General features: G+C 40.1%; 1 protein-coding gene across 1 annotated transcript in view; it reads right to left on the bottom strand.

Annotated features, from left to right (window-relative positions):
* The window catches only part of LOC111155121 (ATPase 13A4), a 129,029-nt gene that overhangs the window by 34,478 nt on the left and 73,417 nt on the right, over positions 1-21,134 (bottom strand). The window contains exons 9-18 of the mRNA XM_022515186.1: positions 19,914-20,048; positions 17,449-17,619; positions 16,230-16,387; positions 15,401-15,589; positions 12,919-12,980; positions 9,714-9,864; positions 7,843-7,929; positions 7,458-7,611; positions 6,171-6,282; positions 1,427-1,551 (exon numbers count right to left, since the gene is read on the bottom strand). Of these exons, the coding sequence (XP_022370894.1) occupies positions 1,427-1,551; positions 6,171-6,282; positions 7,458-7,611; positions 7,843-7,929; positions 9,714-9,864; positions 12,919-12,980; positions 15,401-15,589; positions 16,230-16,387; positions 17,449-17,619; positions 19,914-20,048 (1,344 nt within the window). The remainder of the gene's footprint in view (positions 1-1,426; positions 1,552-6,170; positions 6,283-7,457; positions 7,612-7,842; positions 7,930-9,713; positions 9,865-12,918; positions 12,981-15,400; positions 15,590-16,229; positions 16,388-17,448; positions 17,620-19,913; positions 20,049-21,134) is intronic.

Here is a 21,134-nt window from a genome sequence, read left to right as displayed (position 1 = left end):
AAAAAAAAAAAAAAAAAAAAAAAAAAAAGGCTCACTATGTTCCATATTCAATTAATGAAAAAGATAAACATATAGACATACCCCGGTAGCATTTCTAAACTCCAGAATTAAAGAAAAGGATTATATAGGGAAGAGAACAAATTAACTACAGTGGACAGACGTTAGACTTGTAATAATATCTGAGATCATTGAGAAAAAAAAAAAAAAGACTATAACCCCCAAATCCTATACCCAGGCAAGATATCATTCACCTGTCAGAGTGAATAAAGATATCTGAGATATGTAAGAATTCAGAGAACATATCACCCTTCCATCCTATCCAAGGACAAGTCTTGGGAAAAAAATTTAACCAAGCGAGCCAAGAAAGAGAACAGAAATTCCTATGTGAGGGCAGAAGAGAAGAGGTAGTGTACAGAATGATGTATTTTTATTTCAATACTAAGGATAGATTGTGAGAATGTGTCAAATAAGTGCTAAATAAATATTTTTGAAACAGAAGGGTCATAACATAAGGGGAATTCGAAGTAGTAAATTAACTCAGCAATGCCTAGACATTGGATTGAGGGACTAAAAAGGGATAGAGTAAAAGTGATCCCAAAGTCTCTTGGATTGCGGTAATAGAATGGAAGATGGAGAGGTACGGAGGGGAAAATAGAAGTATCCTAGAGTTCTCTGCAGTGACCCTGGGTTCAGGGAAAGTGGGCTGGGGAATATGGGCTCTGGTGGGGTAATACTGTATCTTGGTGACACGATTATCACCATTTAAATGCATCGGACAGACTTAAAAGCAGGGGAAGAAAGGCACACACTCAAACAAATGAATGCATTAAGACATCATCAGTTCCACTTAGAAGGATTCATTAAGAAATTCCACACACTTCTCTTGCATGATCCTTTCTCACCCCTTCCCTGTTTGTGTGATTTGGGGTTTGAAAGAAGTACGGGTATAGCAGTTTTTACCACCGGAATCATAGACCTCATTATTGATGGGCCTTCCGTGTAGTTTGCAGACCACACCGACTGAACATTTCTCTTCCTCTAATATTTAACAAAAATCACCATCTTCGCATGGCTCACATTTTCTTATCAGGCAGGTGTTATCCCAAATGACCCCTCTCTGAGAGGATACCACATATATATTAGCCAGTCAGACACACTTTACCATATCACTCTGTTTTGTTTCATGTACCTCATAACTCTTAAAGCTAGCTGCTTATTTGCTCGCCTGATTGGTTGATTTTCTATCTCACCTCACCTAAATAGAAACTTGGTGAAAACAGTAACTTTGCATTTTCTGTTGCCAATCTCCAGTACCTAGAATGGTGTCTAACCCACAGGAGGTTGTCAACAATCTTTGGGAGATGAGTGAATCTTGCCTATTTCTGTATCAAATTCTTTCTGTTTTCACATACATGTTGTTCTATACCTGTGACCATTACAGTCCTTATCCGGGCTGAGATGAGTTCTTCCAGAACAGGTTTTGTCTCGTCCTTCAGCTGATTCTCCAAGATCAGCAATCCCAGAAATATCAGGTCTGATTCTACTTTGTCCCTGGAAATATATACATATAAATGAGCAGAAATAGCACATTGTGGTCTTTCTTTGGGAAAGCAAAACAAAAACAAAGACAAATAGGTTCCTGTCAGAGTGGTTCCCACTCACCGGCTTAAGCACCATTCCTTAACTACTACATACATGCCAGGAAATACCCAGAAAGAAGACGGGAGAGGACAGGAAGGACACCGAGACATTTACTCTGACTGAATCAATTGGAAAAGAGAGTATTTATTAAGCGAAATATTTGCTTTAACTTTCATAGAGAATGAATCAAATGATTCAAAGTCTTCTTTCTTTGCTGTGACTAGTCTGATTTCCAGCACCTCACCTGTTAGCAACCACCTGGGAGGAGTTCTAGCTCTGGTACTGAACATCGTAAAAAGTAAGTGAGGCTCAAGAACAAGAAAACAAAATGCCAATTTCTCCAGAATCCAGAATAAGGTGTGAATGTTTCTGCAAGGAAGTGGGGCCTCTGAGGCTCCCAATCACAAGACCCTCACCAAGACATTCCACGGGATTAAGTGCAGGGGAGTAATTTGGGGGTACTTTTCAGGGACCCAATTTTTGGGGACCCAAAAATTCTCCCACGATTCATTTATCTGAGACCCAGACATTTCTAGCAGACACAAGAGCAAGACACCAGTATTGCCTAATTCTGGCTGAAATATGAATGAAAGCAGCACCCAGGAGAGCACCTGGCCTTGCTTGCCATGGGTGTCTCAATGCTGGGCCTCATGTCAGCCAGGGGCAGGGGCTGAAGTTAGTCATGCTCCTAAGACACTACTAACATCTCTACCAGAATGGCTGGAAGGAAGTCGGCAGAGTTTGCACTATTCACCCCAGGAACTCCCCGTTCTTTGGAACCTGGAATTAAGTCTCTGTATAATCTGGTTCCAAACTAATTTTTCAGTTTTCTCTATCACTAAATTCTTCAACTACCCTAACGTCCAGACAAGGTGACCCAGCCACCATGGCTATGCTCTGTACTCAACCATCTCGAAACATTTGCTCTGGACTGCCATAAGACACTCTTTCTTATTTCATGGAGAAGGTTGTAAGTTCCCCTGTGATCTGCCATTTAAACTTCCCATTTATATTTTGAGGGCCACTTCACATGGGCCTCCCCATAAAAACCTCCCCAGGTAGAAATAATTGCTCCCTCTGCATCTTACCTCCGCCTCAGAGTAGCATGCATTTTATTTGTTCCTTTATCACTCACCATTCTTTGTTATCTGATCTGTCTCAACAACTTGAGGACTAGCTTGCCTGGTTCGACAATAGGCTCAACAACATGCACATGGTGCCCAGCACAGAGAAAGTGCTCAGACAGGGTACCCTTAGTTGAAGTGCTCTGGTGTCTGATGTGACCATTTTTTTGATAGGCAGCCTAGGAAAATTTATTTCCTTTTTCAGAAATTCTGCTGTCAGAGGATTCTTATGGAAAGTAAAGCCAGTCGGTCAAGTAACTGACCATTTACTAAATACCTAATTAGGTGAAAGGAACAGGGCTAAGGAAAAGGGGAAGAGAATATGCAGAAACTACAATAGCCCTAACTCCAAAGATTTCATGTTCAACCAACAGGACAACATTAGACTTGATCACCTCAGTTGTATGGAAGGCTGAGAAAAGTACCATGATCTACAGATAATTGTCCTATGGAATCAGAGAGGAAAATATAATCATTTTTAGGTGGAGTGATTGGAGAAACTTTCCTGAAACAGAAGAGATTTGAATTATAACTTAGTTCATCCCTGATTAAGGTCCTCCAATCTTTCTAGTGGTCCTTGTATCCAAGGACATGATATGATATGACATGATATGACATAAGCCAACCACAAGGCATCAGACTGGGTCAAAAAAATGGCCACAGGGTCTACCATCTGACATACTCTGCAACCTACTTGGCACTCCTGTTTCTGGTTCCTCTGGCACATGGTGTTCATAGGATTCAATATAAAATGATCAGGAGACTATACTTCTAATCCCAGATCTGCCACTATCTTGCTGTATGACCATGGGCAAATCACTTTCTTTGTTTGGTCATCTATTTCTTATTTTGTGAAAGAAGGTGGTAAAACTAATGGATTGCCAAGATCTCTTCTAGCTCTAACACTACATGATCCTTCTTTTCATGAGTTTCGATATGAAGTAAAGAAATACCAAGAAGTAGAGAAGTGGTCCCTTGAGGGATCTCAAGGTCTGCAACTTGGAATCACTATTCTATCTTTTCCTGCTTCTGCACAGACATCATACGTCCTCCTGAAACATCCAAAAATGATAAAGAATGGGGACTGTAACACGGAAGAAGCATTGTCATCCGTGAAATTACACTTCATGTTCTTAAAATCCATGCAAAGGCTGAAATATGCAAAAAGTGGGCCAAGAACACTCAAAGAAATTATAATATCAGTGCTGAAAGCACTTTGAGTAAACTCACACACACTCGCACACACATCCCCCTCGAAAGAAAGACTGTTCTGCTCTAATTAGGGATTAGCAAAGGTAATTAGGTAAATTAGCTTAGCTAGGAATAGATGTAGTGGTGTGGTGGCTTTAGCACATGGGGGGCAAAGCGACGACTTAAGATTAGATCCTATGAGATCCTAGAAGTGTTTAGATATTACCAGACTTTGAAAACATTGGAATTTCAGTGTTGTTAGCCAGGCCGTATACTCTCCTCTGTACCCAGCCCTCACTATTCCCTACGGCTTATGTGCCTTCACCATTAGTGCATTGTTATCTGCAGCAGCCCCAAAGCCATTATTTTGAAATGTGAAGATATGCAAATATTTTATTATAATAATCAGAAGCAGCAGCATGGCAGCCAGAGTCCTGATATAAATCTGTCAACAGGTTCTCAAGAAACAAAGTTCCATTCCCAATTCTGGTATATCCTGGACCCAAGATTTCTTTTCTTTAAAATGTGACATCCAATCTCATAGTTCACTTGGAGCTCTCTGACTTTATGTGAATGGCCTGTATTGATTAAATTACAGTAAATACCCAGAGTTGTAATAGCCCAAGTTTTGAGGGTCAATCTAAGGTGGTCACAGGAATCCAATACTCAGGGATTTTCAATGTGCTACTTCCCTCTCTGCCCATTCACAAAATGACTGAGTTGGGGCATTTGGGTGATTCTCAACAGGAGTGGTACTGCCTCTAGAGGACATTTTGGAAAATTTTCAGGCATCTGTCAAAGATTTTCTGCAATGATCAATGCACAGTAAAGAACTCCCCTGAATCCCACATGCCTTTCGAATATTTTACAGGACATTCATGGACATAAAAATATCATTTATACTTTCCTAAACCAGCATAGGCTTATACAGTTTATATTGTACTATTATTACAGTATATAGTATACTGTACTATTATAATATATCTAATACTACTAATATTATCTTAAACAAATATACATTTTTATACTTTCCCTTGCTGTGTTTTACATATAAGCACAAAACATTTTTGCACATTTTTTATATCCTGTTGAACTTTTTAGGAATGTAACTACCATGTAAATTGAAAAGAGATTATACAGTTTTATTCAGTTTAACTAAGAATTTGTAACTATTTCAGAGTCATCTCACTGACAGCACAACTGCTGGTGGTATTTGAGATTTCAATATGTAAACACACTGTATCAGTCGACACTCTTAGCTGTTGCAACCACCCCCCACCCCGTGATTCTACACACAGGTGCAAGAGTATATTGCTTCAGTATGATTTGCTGGAGTCAGCTGAGCAAATACTGAATTATTACTTTTTGTCAAGAATTGTACTTTTGCTTCTATTTTTACTATAGGACAGGGCATTATAATTATTTTTATAGAGCATGTGCAGATCATATTACATATGAATTTTATCTTAAAGGAAGTGGTACAAAATATAATTACAGTAATATGAATCTGACAGGGTTGAACACAATTATGTTAGATCTCACAAATTTAAAATCCAAAATAACAAAATAAACCTTGATTATCTCCACAGCAGTGTTACCCATAGAAGCTGACACAGAGTATTGGACATGGCAGTGGAGGCGAAATAAACACAGTAATCTCTAACCCATGGAAAATAAAGCAACAAATTTGAGCTAATAAATACTCCAGTCCATTTTAGTTTTTAAGCACTCCTTTTACATATCAAAACTTTCTCTAGAAGGGCTCCTGTGTAACTTTTCTTGCTTTCTTACAAACATTATCTGGATCACGGATTAAATCTAAGCTCTATTGTTCATTAAGTTGAGTATTTATCAAGAATTTTTTTCAGACAAATGTTATGTTTACTAACTCAACAAATTCACTAACTCTAAAAAAAAAATAGCTACTTGTATTTGGTTTAAAATGAGGTCATAACCATAATTTCAAACTCTCTGAAACACTGGTTATATTCATGTTTGTGTCAAATTAGAACATATTCTGTAGTTTATACAGCTATTTTTCATAAATTCTCCCAGTGTTCACATCAGCTTTGTGATTGGGGCAGGACAAGAATGACTATATCCTTGTTTACCAAGCTTTATGCACACAAAATCCCAGGAAGCTATGGTGCTCAGTCCCCTGCCTAGTCCACTGCCCAGCAAACCATTCTGCCTTATCAAATCCTTCCCACTTACCTTGTCAGGGCAGTGCTGTGATGATCCATTTCTAGCTTCTTGTAGGCCAGTGCTATCACCCGGAAGCCCTGTGTTGTATAACTCTGAAGTTCGCTAACAAAACTAGTTGGTACTGTTCAGAAAATAATGTAAGATTAGTATGCAACATTTACTCGGTCAGTATTGGTGGAGAAATTCTTTACAAACAAACTCGATCATTTCCCAAGAAAACACACTTCTAAAAAAGATACACAAATAAGTCCGTGGGAACCCTAAACATAATTGCGTTGTCAGGACTGACCTCTTGGGATCCAGTGAAACTGAAATGAGAATGAAGCATTGGAGGGAAGGAAGGAAGGAAGGAAGGAAGGGAGAAAAATGTAAAAAAGATGGGGAAAGCATGTAATTCTTTTTTCTCCAGTTTAACCGACAAACATTTATGGAGAGTCTACCTATAATGTATGTGTCAGGTGTCGAGCCTGCAGAGACTAAACTGCAGGCCCTGCTCTAGAGATCTCTGTCTCTGAGGGTAGAATGAGGTCATTGCCATTGCAAGGGATCCAAATAATTGCAATGTGCTATGGAAACACTTTGAGGAGCTTATATCATACTGGCAGGAAGTGGGTAGATGAAGGAAGGGGAAAGGCATTTTTGACGAAGGAAGCACCATATGCTCAGACATGGAGACACAATACATCAAGACTTGAGTAGTGAGTGCAGCTCAGGGAAGCACAAGAGGGGAGGACAGTACTGGTAAAGCATATCTGGAAAGTATGATGAGAGTCAGATCATGAAGGTCTTAGATATGATTCTAAAGGAGTATGAGACTATCCTGGAGCCTGTGGGAAAGCAACCAGAAGAATAAGAACTAGAAAGTGACAACATGGTTACAGTATGTGGTGGAAAAACCAATCTGGTCCCAGTATAAAAGGTGAATCAGAGTAGGGGAGACCAGGGCTGGAGTTCGATTCACCAAATACTGAAGGGATCCGGTGGAGGGATGATGAGGGACTGAGCTAATGGAGTGACAGTGCCATGGATTAGCAGTTGACAAAACAGAGGCTATGAAGAGAGGGAGGAATCAGGGACAAATCCTAAATTAGGGGTAGCAGTGTAAATTAGTAGTACCACTCACCAAGATGGAAAATATAGGAAGCAAGAAAGATAAGTATTGAGTTTGGGATGTCAGTTGAGTCACCACATTAGCAATGACCAGTAGGCAATTAGATTTATAGATTTAGTGTTGGTGGGACACATTTGGGCTGGAAATACAGATTTGTCAATTGTACTACAAATCTATTCACTTACCTGTCTCAGGTTGGCAAAAGCTGGCCACCCTTTCTGGTGCACCTTTCATGAATGCCAGCCTGTCACCCCCCATCTCTTGGGCAATGACTGTCATCCTCTGCAGTGCTGATGAGAATGGGAACTGATGCAGGATTGCGATTCCTTCCACTGGGACCTGGTTGAGGGATGAGGAATGGAGAGGGACATGCCGACATAGCTCTTAGATATTAGGAATTAATTACTCCTCCCTCTATTCTTATTTTAGCAGATACGGGAACCAAGGTATGAGCAATTTTCACATACGGAATTCAAAGAAGACATATCTGTGCCCTTTCAAAACTGTAGGCTTGATGAGATTTTCCCTTTAAATTTGAGCATTATGGGGCAAATAGCAGGCAAGTCTTACCTGGCTGGCTGTTTTGCAGGGCTTAACTACCATGGCATGTGCTGGCACTCCCGTGATGTGGAAATCGTCCCCAGAAATAGCCATCTCCTATTTCACAAATGGGATATTTCATTGTAGAGATTTATTTATTTCTCATCATCCACTAATACCAGGCTCAAACTCGCCCCTTGAGAAAATCCTGAGACCACCTCAATGTACTCTCGGTGTCTCCTCCCTCAGCTAGATGGAGGTGAACGAGACTTATTTCACTACGTGGGGGAGAAAGTGCATCGGAAAAACAGCAGAACTTGAAGGGCAGATACTTCTGAATTATTCATGCAATTTATCCTGCTTTCTCTGTTGGAATATGCTGCATAAAGCTTCATTCTCCACTTTTGAAGAGCTTAACTTGAAAATAGTGAGCATGAAGAGCCAGACTTTTGTGCAAGGGTCTTTGTTTTCCTGGAGTTTGAGGCTGTTCCTGCCCTTCCCTCTCTATATAACTTGAATCAATAGTCCTCAGGGCCAGGCAGGGCAGGGACTGTGATAGGCATGGCTAGTGTTCAGTAAACACTCAGTCATTGCTAAAATAATAACACTAAATTATAGTCAAAGGAACCTTTTACCCAAAGATGTCAAAATGCTTTGTAATCATATCAGCCAGCAGCTGAAAAAAAAAAAAAAAAACTCGGACAGGAAATTGTAATTCCTACTTAAAGATACAGAAACAGTAACCCAGGAAGGATGGGGGACTGGCAAGGTTACCTCGGCCTGCTACAGAACCATGCCGCACCAGAGCTGGAAGGGACTCTAGAGATTGCCTCCTTCAGCAGGGCTAACACATGTACCACGGGGGTCTAGAGCTGCACCAGGATGCAGGGGGTAGGGGTGGGCTTGTGGCTACGTAGGTGGAGGGCGCTTCCCACACTTCACGTGATACTCAACCACAGCAACTCCAGCTGTTGGTGTTTTATAGAATACTTCTGAATAAGGTTTCCTTTTTGTGTGTGAAGAAAGATAATTTTTGTAGTTTTTTTATTATTATTATTATATTCAGTTAGCCACCATATAGTACATCAGGTTGAGATGACCCCTGGGTGTGATAGACAGCTATGCAAATACGGTTTCCTTTTAAGAAAAGATTTCAGTTTGGTTGCTTTGTTTTGTTTTGTCTGCTTTATAGGAACACTGCTGATCTAATTCAGCCCCGTTGTTTTAAGGTCATGAGAGCCAGAGGCCCAACAAGAGGGCTGACTTCACAGGGTGAAGCAGAATAGAGCCAAAACTAGAACTGGGAAGCCAGACTACAGAACAAAACCAGAACCAGAACTGGGAAGTCCTGAACTACACCGTTTGTTCTTAAATCTCTTTCAAAGTCTCAACAAAAGTTCTTTCATGGTTTCCCTTTCTCTTGTTTTTAGCTTTGGAAACAAAATCAATATTTAATGAATAAGAATAAAACTTTCAGGAACAATGAGTTATCCTAAGCACAGAAGACAGTGCTGTTTCCTAATCCCCACGTTCTAGAAAACTTTAAAACCAGACCTTGCTCAAGAGTTGGAAAATAATTATACAATAATTATATTGTCTCAAGAGTTGGAAGATATATAATAATCATAATTACATCAATCCTATTAACCTGTAATAGTCCAGGCACACTACCAGGGATTTTTTTTAAATGCATCATTCTATGTAATGCTCACAATAACCCTACAATGGAGATAATATTATTAGCCACGTTGTACAATGACAATGGAAAACAGGCTTAGATTAGTTTGCATGTCACTACCACATGCCACTCTTTATTGTAAACCTCATACTTTTAAGTACTGAATCTGTGTTGTCCTGGCATTGAAGATGCTTCTGAGCTTCCTTGAAGAGCAGGGTCTTACCCAGGTGGTGGCTTCAAACATCTTGAGATCCAGAGGATCTCCCTGGATGGTCCCATCGAGAAGGATTAGAGAGTGGCAGCTGGCCATGGCGGCACACAGCGGGCCCCATGGCAAAGACCTGCCCGAGGCAAAGCTGTGGATTTCCTGGAAGCTAAAGGAGAAAAGAAAAGGGGCTTCAGTCCTCTCCCTCCATGCCACAATGGAGCTTCTGGAAGTAAATATCCATTTAAAAATTAATTTAGCATGGTTTGTTACATTAGTACCCATTCTCCAATCCACAACCCCAGATTAAGAGTGCTTCATTTAACCATCGTCCTTCTATAAGTTCAGCAAGTATGAGAAAGGTCTCTGGGTTCTTTCAAGGTCTTTCTTTTCCCTGTTCTTTCTCTGCTACTGGTTTAGTTCCAGAAGTATAGAAAAAAACTAGAAGTATCACCCTTAGTTTGAGCATATCCCTATTACCGTTTCTTCCCCTGGGGCTGCACAGGAACCTCTAGCGGTGCCTCCAATGCTCAGATTCCAGACCTCTCACCATCCTAATTGCTCTTTATTGGGAAAGTTTGTATTTGCCATAGTTTGCCTTCAAATGCAGTCTCCAGGTTCAGATTATTATTTCTGATGATAAGAACATTGTAATTCTTTAAATATGGCCTTAGGTTGCTCTAGCCTTTTCTTCTTGAAAGCAACCACATCACAGTGTTATCTCATAATTCAGCCATATTTCTTCCTGGCTTTCTCATTCAAGCTTCCCTACAAGTTCAAAAACCTCTTGGCTGATTACCGAACCTGTTGATTGTACCTATCATTCTATATCAAAAGTTCAGGTTATCCTAGTGCTTTTCAACATATTCCCTAGTATTTCAGTAAACATTAAGCAATCACCAGCAATGTGATTAACACAAAAGCTTAAGCTCATGCTGGAAAGCAAACACAGATAAGGTGGGGGAGGATCTTATTTTTAAGATAGCACACACACACACTCTCATCACTGTGTAATTCGGAATATGTGTTTCTGAGTTCCTGAGGATTGGGCCAAACCCTGGTTTACTCAACAAATAAATAGAACTCTCTCTCATCCTTGTCTTTATATTCTTATTTGAATGCTTATGGTTGAGCCCACTCAAATAGCCTCAGGCAGTCTTCTGATGGTTCTGGAGGTAGCTGGCACAGTAGGCAAGTCTTTGGGAAAAAATAAGAATTATTAAAGATGAGCTTACCTCTTACAAGAAGATACTTAATAGCCTATAAGTCAGATGGCTACTTCTTACCTAATATTGAATAGGTATTCTTTGTTATTAATTAAATATATCAATTTTTTTCAAATTTTAAACTTCCCTTTTAGTCATTAAAGCCAACTTTGACCTTTTTGAGAGAAGGAAGGAAAGGAGGAAGAAAGAGTGGCAGACCTAATTAATTAGTCCATAACCTAAACATTATATCAATTATTTTTATTTAAATTTGACAAGCTGCTTTTAGAAATTCAAAGTTTTATAGGTAAGATGATGTCAATTCAAAAAGTAGAAAAGTATTTAAAAAATGGAACATAGTAAGTTCATTTTAAATTAAACAAACATTTGGGGTGCCTAGGTGGCTCAGTGGGTTAAAGCCTCTGCCTTCAGCTCAGGTCACAATCCCAGAGTCCTGGGATCGAGCCCTGAATCGGGCTCTCTGCTCAGCAGGGAGCCTGCTTCCCTTCCTCTCTCTCTGCCTGCCTCTCTGCCTACTTGTGATCTCTGTCAAATGAATAAATAAAATCTTAAAAAATAAGTAAATGAAAAATAAATGAAACAAACATTTGTTATCCATGTGCTGTATGTACCTGGTATAATGCCACAGCACTAGGAACACAAATGTAAATAAGAAACACACTTCTGGGGCACTTGGGTGGCTCAGTTGTTAAGCCTCTGCCTTTGGCTCAGGTCATGATCCCAGGGTCCTGGGATCAAGTCCCACAAGGGGCTCCTTGCTCAGCAAGGAGCCTGCTACTCTCTCCGCCTCTGCCTGCTACCCTGCCTACTTTAGCGCACTCTCTCTCTCTCTCTCTCTGACAAATAAATAAATAAAATCTTTAGAGAAAAAAAAAGAAACGGCTCTCTGGATGTCTGCATATTTGAATAAATGCATACTTTTTTTTTTTGTAGAAGCTGAGGTAGAAACACACTAGTTAACAGGATGACTAGGTATATATCTAAATCTCTCTTTGAGAGAAAATGGAAAGAACTTTAGAATGTTTAATACTTAGAAGAGGTTTCTTTTGTGAACGTAAGTGGCTAGAAACACCAAGATTTATTTTTTAACCCCAGAAAGAGACCTGTCTATAAATAATATTTTAATATGAAAATGTATTAAACACATATAATTAAAATCTTTTATGGGAAAATTCTAAGTCATCTGCATAGCGAAGAAGAACCATAATGTACCCTTTAGTAATATATGTTTTTGCGGCGAAAGTTGTTAAGTGTGAAAGGGAAACACTTTCATTAAAAAAAAAACAACCAAAATGTAAATGTCAAATGTTTCCTGATCCCAAGTGAAGGTAGCAGCTAGAAAAAGCAGCCAAGGCTGCAAAGTCAGCCATGGCCACAAGAGGGCCACACAAGAGAGCTGTGCCAACCTTACCACCGGGAGCTGAAAATTGCTAAAAAATGAGTCTTTTCTGGCCAGATAGGAGGAGTTTCTGGCAACCAAAAGGTGGAGTTTCCAGAATTACAGTACCAGGGAAAATAAGTGCATTAGATATGGCTCCACAGGTGTTCCTCTTCCTGCATCTCAGTGTACCGAGATCCGTGCAGCGTTCTTCCTCCTGGCACACCTGAAGGCTTCAGTTTGTGCAAGAAACGTACTTCCCGAAGGGACAGTGTCCTGGTATTCTCCAAAGAGGTACCCAGGGGTCAACTTCAGCCCCTGGCTAATATGATGACAGCAAAGTACATTATATATTTTTTAACTTTTTTTGCAAATTACATTTTAGCAAGGACTTGAAACCCCTCCATCTCCTAGGTTTGTGAGTGGCACAGGGCAGAGGGTGGTGGAGGGAGATATGCATGTTTTAAGAAGACTTGGAAGTGTTTAAAAAGAGAAATTCCATGAAGATACTATGGCAACCACTGCTCCAAAGCCAAAGTCAAAATGTCTTCATTATTAATTTTCAAGAGAAAATATTTTTTCTGGGGAAAGAGAAATGCATTCGGTCCAGGGTACTCACCCACTTCTATCGCAGGGCACGACTCCCCAGAGATCCAAACCATCCCTTGTTAAGGTGCCTGTCTAAACGAAAACAAGCACTGGGTTTACTCTGAAGATTCTGCAGCCCTATAATGACAACCCATGAGGTATGTTTTAACAGGGAAATATATGTAACGAACACATTACTGAGATCAGCACTTCAAGGAAAGGCACAATGAAGTGGGTGCCTGGGGTCCCAGGCAGAAGCTTTGATGAGCTAACACCAGTTGTCTGGCCAAGCTGGAGATAAAAGGAAGAAAGCAGTCTCTGCCTTATTACTCCAGAGGCTGGTTTTGAGGATCTAATGGTAGACTAAATGGATGGAGAAAGTTTTGGTAAGCCTGTAAGAAGGCTCACCGAGCAGAAGATAAAAAGTATGTCATCAGAAATAAGTAATGGGAATAGACTTTGTCCCTGCTCTAAACAGATGGTTTGCTATTTGACACTAAAAAAAAGGTGCTTATTGATATTTCTCTCAGTGCAGGATAACGATGAAGAGCTTGGATTCATTTCCAACACCAGCTGTATGACCTGGGCAAATTATTTAATCCGTTTGAACATCAGAGCCTTTACCTGTAACATGCTTATAATCAAATAAGGTTGTTATGAACATCAAATGGGGTAATTCAAAGTGCTTAACTTAATGTCTGACATAGAGTAGGACCAAATTGTAATGATAATTACTCATAATTATTACTTATTTTATTCAAATTCATATCCTAATGGTCTTTCCCACCCCTGCTTCTTTTGCCTGGTCCAAGGAGGAGATGATCCCATCAATAGAACAGCCTTCTCTGTTATGCTAGTTTGATCACAAAATAATACTGAGATGCTGGCAAGAGCCATGTTAACCTTCTGATCTTGGTAGATCACTCAGAGATTCTAGTAATTATATAATACCACTCTGATCCCCTTAATTCTCTGTCATCAAAACTCCCAATGTACTGTTTAATAGGCACAGAGTTTCAGTTTGGGAAGATGGAAAAATTCTGAAGTTGGATAGTGGTGATGTACTTAGAGCCACTTAAAAATGGCTAAAATGGTTAATGTACATTTTGTCACATAAAAAATAAATTAAGAAAAGAGAGAACAACAATTAAACAAAAACAAAAAACACCTCAAAGTTTCCCCCACTCCCTAAAGAATATGTATGAATTTCTTAGCCAGATGTTAAAGGTGCCTCCCATTACTAATGTCTTGCTCTGGCCAGAACCACAAGCCTTATTGCTTTTCTGAATCCATTTGTGTCCCCATGTCCACCTGCCTCTAATACCCTTGAATCGCATTAATTTTCTCTATCTATATTATGATGATTTGACATCTTAAAACCTTCCTAAGGAAGGTTTAGACTTCTTCTAAAGACTGCTTCTCTGGGGTTGGTCAATTCTTACAGAAGCAGCAAGGAATTCAGCATGTGTTTGACATGTGAACTAACCAATCTTCTACCTGGCCCTTCCTCCTCAGAAGGCAATAGTTCTCTGCCTTCCTCATCCCAGGGCCAAGTGCCAGAGACAACCCTATAGCCCAAAGCTCACCCAAATCATTCAAAGTAACCAATCATAAGCTATGGCCTGACTTGCCTTCCCTGGAGAGATCCCAATAAAGACCATGGCCCGAGCATTCCCCTCACTCCTGCTTTGCTATCTCATCAGAGACTGACATTCCTCCTGTGGCCCCACATGGCAAGCCGTGAGTACCTCTCCTTACCAGGAGAACTGTGAGTAAGGTTAAACTTCTTTCAAAGGCAATGACCTCTCTCTGCAGTCATCAGTCATCTTTACAAATGAAGACCTGGGCACAAAACAGCCCAGCCCATCTTCTCCATCTTCCCCCTCACAGCTCCCACCCTCAACTAGTACAGACACAGACCAAAAGAATACATTCCAGAGAAGGTAGATTAAGAGGCTGGTTATGAATAACTGGCAAATAATCAAGGATAATTTTAAGCAATATACAACAGATGCGAAAATACAGTATGGATTTGATTGGGGTTTTCCTTTAACCAAGTCCAATTGACCGAGTAAAACACAGTTAAATAAACTCTTCCTTTTTTTTACTGATTCATTAAATCAATAAACATTTATTGAGCACTGACTATACACTAGGCAATATTCTTAGCATTAGGGATAGAGCAGGGACCATAGTAAAAGGTTTCAGTTTTTTCTTTGTATGGAGCTTTGACCAGGAGGGACAGAATGCTATTTTAATTAACTGTGTTTTATAGAATGTTGGAGCTGGAAGGAGTGTAAAAGAGCCACTATTCTGTATCTATTCTCCCTCCTCTAAACCCCAGCATCTGAGAGCCCAAGAGATGTGCCTTTCCTAGATCACACACCCAACCAGAGAAAAAATGAAGTCCAATGCCACGTCCTCTGTTTCCTGCCCCAGAAGAGTATGAAGAACCTGCACCAGATGACAATGATGATAAAATGGTGATGGGCACGAGGACGACATACACATACCTTATCAAAGCAGACGAGGTTTATTTGTCCACATACATTGATCCTCTGTGGGCTGATGCAAAAGATGCCTCTCTTCTTCAGCCTCCTCTGGGCATAGATAATGCCCGTGGTCAGAGCAGCAGGCAGAGCAGGAGGCACCGCAATTGTGATGACATCGAGGGCTTTCTTCACCACCTCCTCTGGAGGCTCCTGGGACAAAAAGTCACTCTTCAGCATTAACAGGTAAAGCAATCCTGAATAGCATGGTGCAGATGGCTTTTTTTCCTTCTTCTTCTTCTTCTTCTTCTTCTCCTTCTTCTTCTTCTTTTTTTTTTTTTTTTGGTTTTTTTTTACTTTTTTGGTCAAATTCCCAGAAATGATAAAAGAGGGTCAAAGAGTATGGCTTTCATAAATTTTTCAAAGTCCAATGGAAAAGTTTGTAATGCTTCATACTACAACCAGCAAAGAACAATGTACAAATCTGCCATGACATCACCGAAATTGGGTATCTGGGTTTTATTTTAAATTCCTTATTTAATAACTACATTATTGGGATAAATAAATTCTCAGATTGAAAATGAAAAAATAGCGTAAGGAGAAGTGTTCCAGATGAGAGGCATGTTGATAGCTCAGTAAACGGTGTTTTGTCCCTCTGGATCTTATTTTTATGATATTACTTAGTGATCAGTCTCTGATATTGGGGAACTGTGAGTGTATGTGCAGGTTTCAGTGTTCGGCTTTGTTTCCCAGGTTTGTAAACCATGCCTGAGATTAAGGTTAACACGCAGAGTGTAAATTATACATAGACAAGTGTATGTGTGCATGTAGTAAAAGAACAAAAGCAGTTTACCCCGCTGAGCACATAGACACACAAAGTATAGATCATCCCGATGGTTGCTGTCCCCACAAGGCACAGGAGAAACATGATGGCGTCCCTGTAGAGCTTAAAGTTCATTGGCTTCGGGTAGAGAATGGATCTCACGAGGTCACCTTTTGCAGTGTTGAACCCTGGAGTAACAAACACACACTCCACATTCTCAGGATGACATATCCTACTGCTAGTGCTCTTCTAAGCCTCAACATGGCCTTCGTTTTTCTCTAGAGTTATTTAAACAGTACTTAAGCCCAAGGACTATTAAAGGATAATTGGGAAAATAGCTGAGTGCTGGAATGGAAATATCTCACCACACCTATTTCAGAACCTATTCCTCTCTGATCTTTCTTCTCTCTACTTTCAGTTTCAGTGCATTTCAGAGCAAGGAAACCACCACACTGAGGTCAGAGCACAGCTTTTCCAAGCATATCTTCATTTTTTTTTTTTTAAGATTTTATTTATTTTAGAGACAGCATGCATGAGAGTGGAATTAGGGGAAGAAGGACAGGGACAAGCAGACTTGTGCTGAGTACCCAGCTCAACGTGGGGCTCGGTCTCACAACCTTGAGATCATGACCTGAGCCAAAATTAGGAGTTGGATGCTTGACTGACTGAGCCACCCAGTTACCCCCAAGTATAACATCATTTTGAGGGAATGACTTATGAGCATTCATACACACACACACACACACACACACACACACGTTGCTTGACTTTAAACCATATGACCCACTAAATACCAATGGACTTAATTTCTAATACTTTTCAGTGTCAAGCTTTCAGTTGCTAACCCTGCCTAGGGTTAGAAAGAACTTGGAATTTGGGGTTAAAAGCTCTAGGATGTAGGTCCAGCTCTGTCGGTGCATAGCTGTGTAATTTTTTTTTAAGTCTGCTTGGATTGTGTTGAACTCAGCCTATTTACATACAAAGTTGAAAAAGGCATCTTTACTGTGCTGATTTGATACATGGAAATAGTTTATAAACCACAAAACACATAAAGAGTAATTGTTATCAGTATTATTTTTACTAAAAAGGCATATGCCATAGTACAATTCACACTTAAAATATAAAAATTTATATATATTTGGCTTATTACCTAAAGATTATTCCTTACTTAATAAATTTAAGGCACTAGACAAACGGAGCAAAAATATTTCATTAAAGTAACAAAATAAAAGAAAAGCTCCTAACTCACCAGTCTGCAGCACCACTGCTTTCACGGTCCCAGAACAGGATCCCTTGGCTTGGATAATCTCTGTCCCACAGAAGAGGACATGTCGTTTATAGTCTTCTTCACTCTGCATTTTCCAGGGCTCAGAGCTCTCTGTCTTGGGTAGTGGAGTTTTAGTCACTGGAATACTTTCTCCTATAAAAAAACAAGTATCTCGTTTTGTGAGGTAAGGAGCCTTCAGTCTTTTAAATCATGCCTGCTCTCACTCAGCATGTGGTAGATGTTTGTTATAAGCTTGCCGTGGGGGAAGGGACAACCCTAGGTTTTGGGTATACAAGGAGAAAGAAATACGGTTCTTGTTTTTAAGAGATTTATAGTCCAGACAAATAAGTATAATGTTGTATTATAAATATTTCAAGTTTTGTAACATCACACATGAATGCTTAGAAAGGCTAGAAATAGCTACGTGGGGAGCGGCAGGTTGTGCATTCCAGAATGCAGGGTGTTGGGGAGTGAGTGGCTCTGAGACCTGTGTAGGAGCCAAAGCATGTATGGCCCAAGTGCACATATTTAAGTGTTGAAATGGTTTTCGTAGGCATTAGTGGCAGAAGGGGGTGGGGAGATATTTCACTGCTTTCTTCAGGAGACTAACATCATATTTGTGTATAAGAGAGAGCAGTCTGTCTGCTGTATGGGAGTGGACTGAAGTCTGGTGAGACTGTAGGCTGGACATCCAGTTGGACATAATGAATGAGGTCTGAACTATGGCAGTTGGTAGTAGGAGCAGAGAGAAAGTGCTGGATTTGAGAAATAAAGAGGTAAGAAGTTATAAAATTTGAGGAGTTCTTTTTATCTTGGCAGGTCATAGGGACAGAGAAATTCAAAATGGCTTCCTGGTTTCCAACTTGGGGAAAATGAGCAGAGGGAAGAATTGCCTTTGGTCACCATGAGTTGGAGACGTCTTGTGGAATGGCTCTGCTGAGATGTCTTGCATTTATTAATTTGGGTCTGGACTTCAGGGGAGAGGCCAGAGACATTTAGTCAGATTCCCCACCTTACAGACTATGATTAAAGCTATGGGAGAGATGAGATTACTTAGGGATCACATGTGAGGATAGAAGAGGATAGGGATAGGACACAGCTCTGAGCAACACCACCAGTGAAGAGTACAGGGGAAGAGGAGTAGCACAGGACGCTGGATAGTGTCGTCAGTGGTAGAAGAACTTGGAGAGAAGGTACAATCTTGGAAAGTTAGGGAGAAAAGTTCACCAAAGGAAGAGAGGGTGAGAATAGTCAAAAGCAGCAGAGATGTCCATAAGAAGAGAAATCCGCAGAATCCTTTGGATTTGGCAATTGGGACATGGGTGACTTTTACCAGTACAGTGGGGACAGATTGGGGCAGGTTGAAGTGTTAGTACAAGGTGGTGAATGAAGTTACGGAAATAATTAGGGACCATTCGGAGAAACAAAACTTATAAAGCCTACCACTGGTCTCTGCAGAGTAGGCAGTACAAAGTCAGATATATATGCTGCACTTGTGCAAGAAAATGGTCCTTAGCACTGCAAAAGTCCCAGTACTAAGAGATTTTTTTAAATCTACATAGTCCTTATAGGAAGAAACCTGGCATGCCACACATTTAAAAAGTGTTTTGGTAAAGTTAATAGAAGAAAGATGTGTGTTCTTGTCTCTATTTCATGCTTTCCTGGGCTGCCCAGGGAAAATGGATCCAATTTGGGCTTTCATGGGAACCATAGTAAGTCAATGTGTCTTCTCAGCCCCCTGGTCCATCTGTGAAAAAGACTTTATGATTCTTCTTTATCTTACAGAAATGTTGACAAACATCTCCTCAAAGGTATGCATGAGAACTCAAAGCACTGTGACCTTGAACAAGTCACTTCGCCTTTCTGGACCTCACCTTCCATATCCATGAGACATAGTGACCTCTCAGGTCCCTCCCAGCTCTAGCATGTTGTTTAAAAATGAAATACAGTTAGTCCAAAATTCTTAGTGTGTATTTTCACAGCAGCAGATGTGCCAAATCCTGTGTCATGAACTTCTTGACATGTTCAAGCCAAGCCAAAAAGAGCTCGGACTTGACCATCTGGGTTTCAGAATGTCATCAACAGCTCTCATATCCTCCAAGTTTATTTGAAGATATATTTTATATGAAAACACTAAACATAAAAGTCACAGTTGATTCTGAAATGTCTAATGATCTCTACAGCCTTTTAAAATAAAATGACAGGATTGCAATACTCTTTCTTCAAGAAGAAAATGCTAAGCACTCAGTAAGTTACAACTGTATCAAACTCAGCACATAGAAAGCAGCTTCAATTTGAACCCTCAGAACCATCCAGAGCAGGACAGTTAAGTAAGACTTCACTGTGAGAAGGTCCCACAGCAGCCCCATCCTCTGCCACTATTGTTCAGATAGAGGAGGAAGCTGGGAGAGCTTGCAGAGGCTGTAAGCCGTGAGACAGAACCATACCTGTCAGCATGCCTTCATCTACCACACAGCTGCCGTCAATCAGGATGGCATCGCATGGCATTTGCACTTTGTTCCCTGTCAAAACTAATAGATCTCCAGGTACCAGGAAGCGTGATTCCAGCTCTTGGACTCCAGCTGAAAGTGTGATATGGCAGAGTCAGATTTTTTTTTTCCCACAAAAACATAATCTAACAACTCCCTTAATTGGACATCAATGAAAAAAACAACCAGGACATTTTTAAAAAGGAAGCTGTTCCTCAACATTGATTCAAAATCTGGAAACAATAAGGAAAAAAGCAATAAATTACATAAAATAAAAACCTTTGTGTAGTAAAACAATAAATAAATAATCAGAGAAAAATACTAAAGACAAATTCAGAAACTATGTTTGAAACTTATATTACATTATATTACAAAAGATTAACATTGCTGATATATAAAGAACTCCTGAAGAAAAGAGAGAGATGTATAGCAAATGACTATAGCAAAATTGCTAGAGATGTTTGCATTTTATAGGTGTGTATGCGCGCACACAATGCAAGTGGCATGTTAAACATTTGAAGAGATCTCCTTCTTATTCATAACTTAAAAATTGAAAGTACCATCCTGCCTGCCTGCCTGCCTGCCTGCCTGCCTGCCTTCCTTCCTGTCTGCTTTCTTGTAGTTCTTTCTTTCCTTACTCAGCCCCAAAGCTAGAGATGTTAAACAAGCAGGCATCCTTACAGAAGGTTGGGGATGTGGTTGGCAGCCTGCTGCAGGTGTTGGAGACTAACCAGGATGGACAGGTGTTTACCTGGTGTGGGGCATGTTGTCAGAGCCCAAGGAGGGAGAGAAGGGCCCCAATGGTGACAGTGGCCTGGTGTGAGCTGTTGGAGTCCAAGCAGTGAAAAAGGTGTCTACATGGAAGTGGGGGAGAGCATCAGTAATGAGAGATGATGGGTTACACCCAGCAGGGATTGATAGAATGAGTAGATATAATGAGGCTAATGAGAGCCAGGTTTCTTCTGAAGAAAGGAAGTTACAAATATAGATGGAAATAAAACTAGACTGAACACTGTGGTATTGGATTAGAATTGGAGACAACAATGTAAACTGATGGTTTTCAATAGATAATAGATAAAAAATAAAATAGATATAAATGAATATGTATAATACATATATATAAAATGTTTGCTTGTCTTTTTTATACATATATTCACTAATTCTGTTCTCTGAGAGGGA

The sequence above is a fragment of the Enhydra lutris genome, unplaced genomic scaffold, assembly GCF_002288905.1.
Source record: "Enhydra lutris kenyoni isolate GAN:26980312 unplaced genomic scaffold, ASM228890v2 scaffoldscaffold39, whole genome shotgun sequence".
NCBI classification, from domain to species: domain Eukaryota; kingdom Metazoa; phylum Chordata; class Mammalia; order Carnivora; family Mustelidae; genus Enhydra; species Enhydra lutris.
Note: the sequence above shows the minus strand (reverse complement) of the source record. Positions and strands in the feature narration are given on the sequence as shown.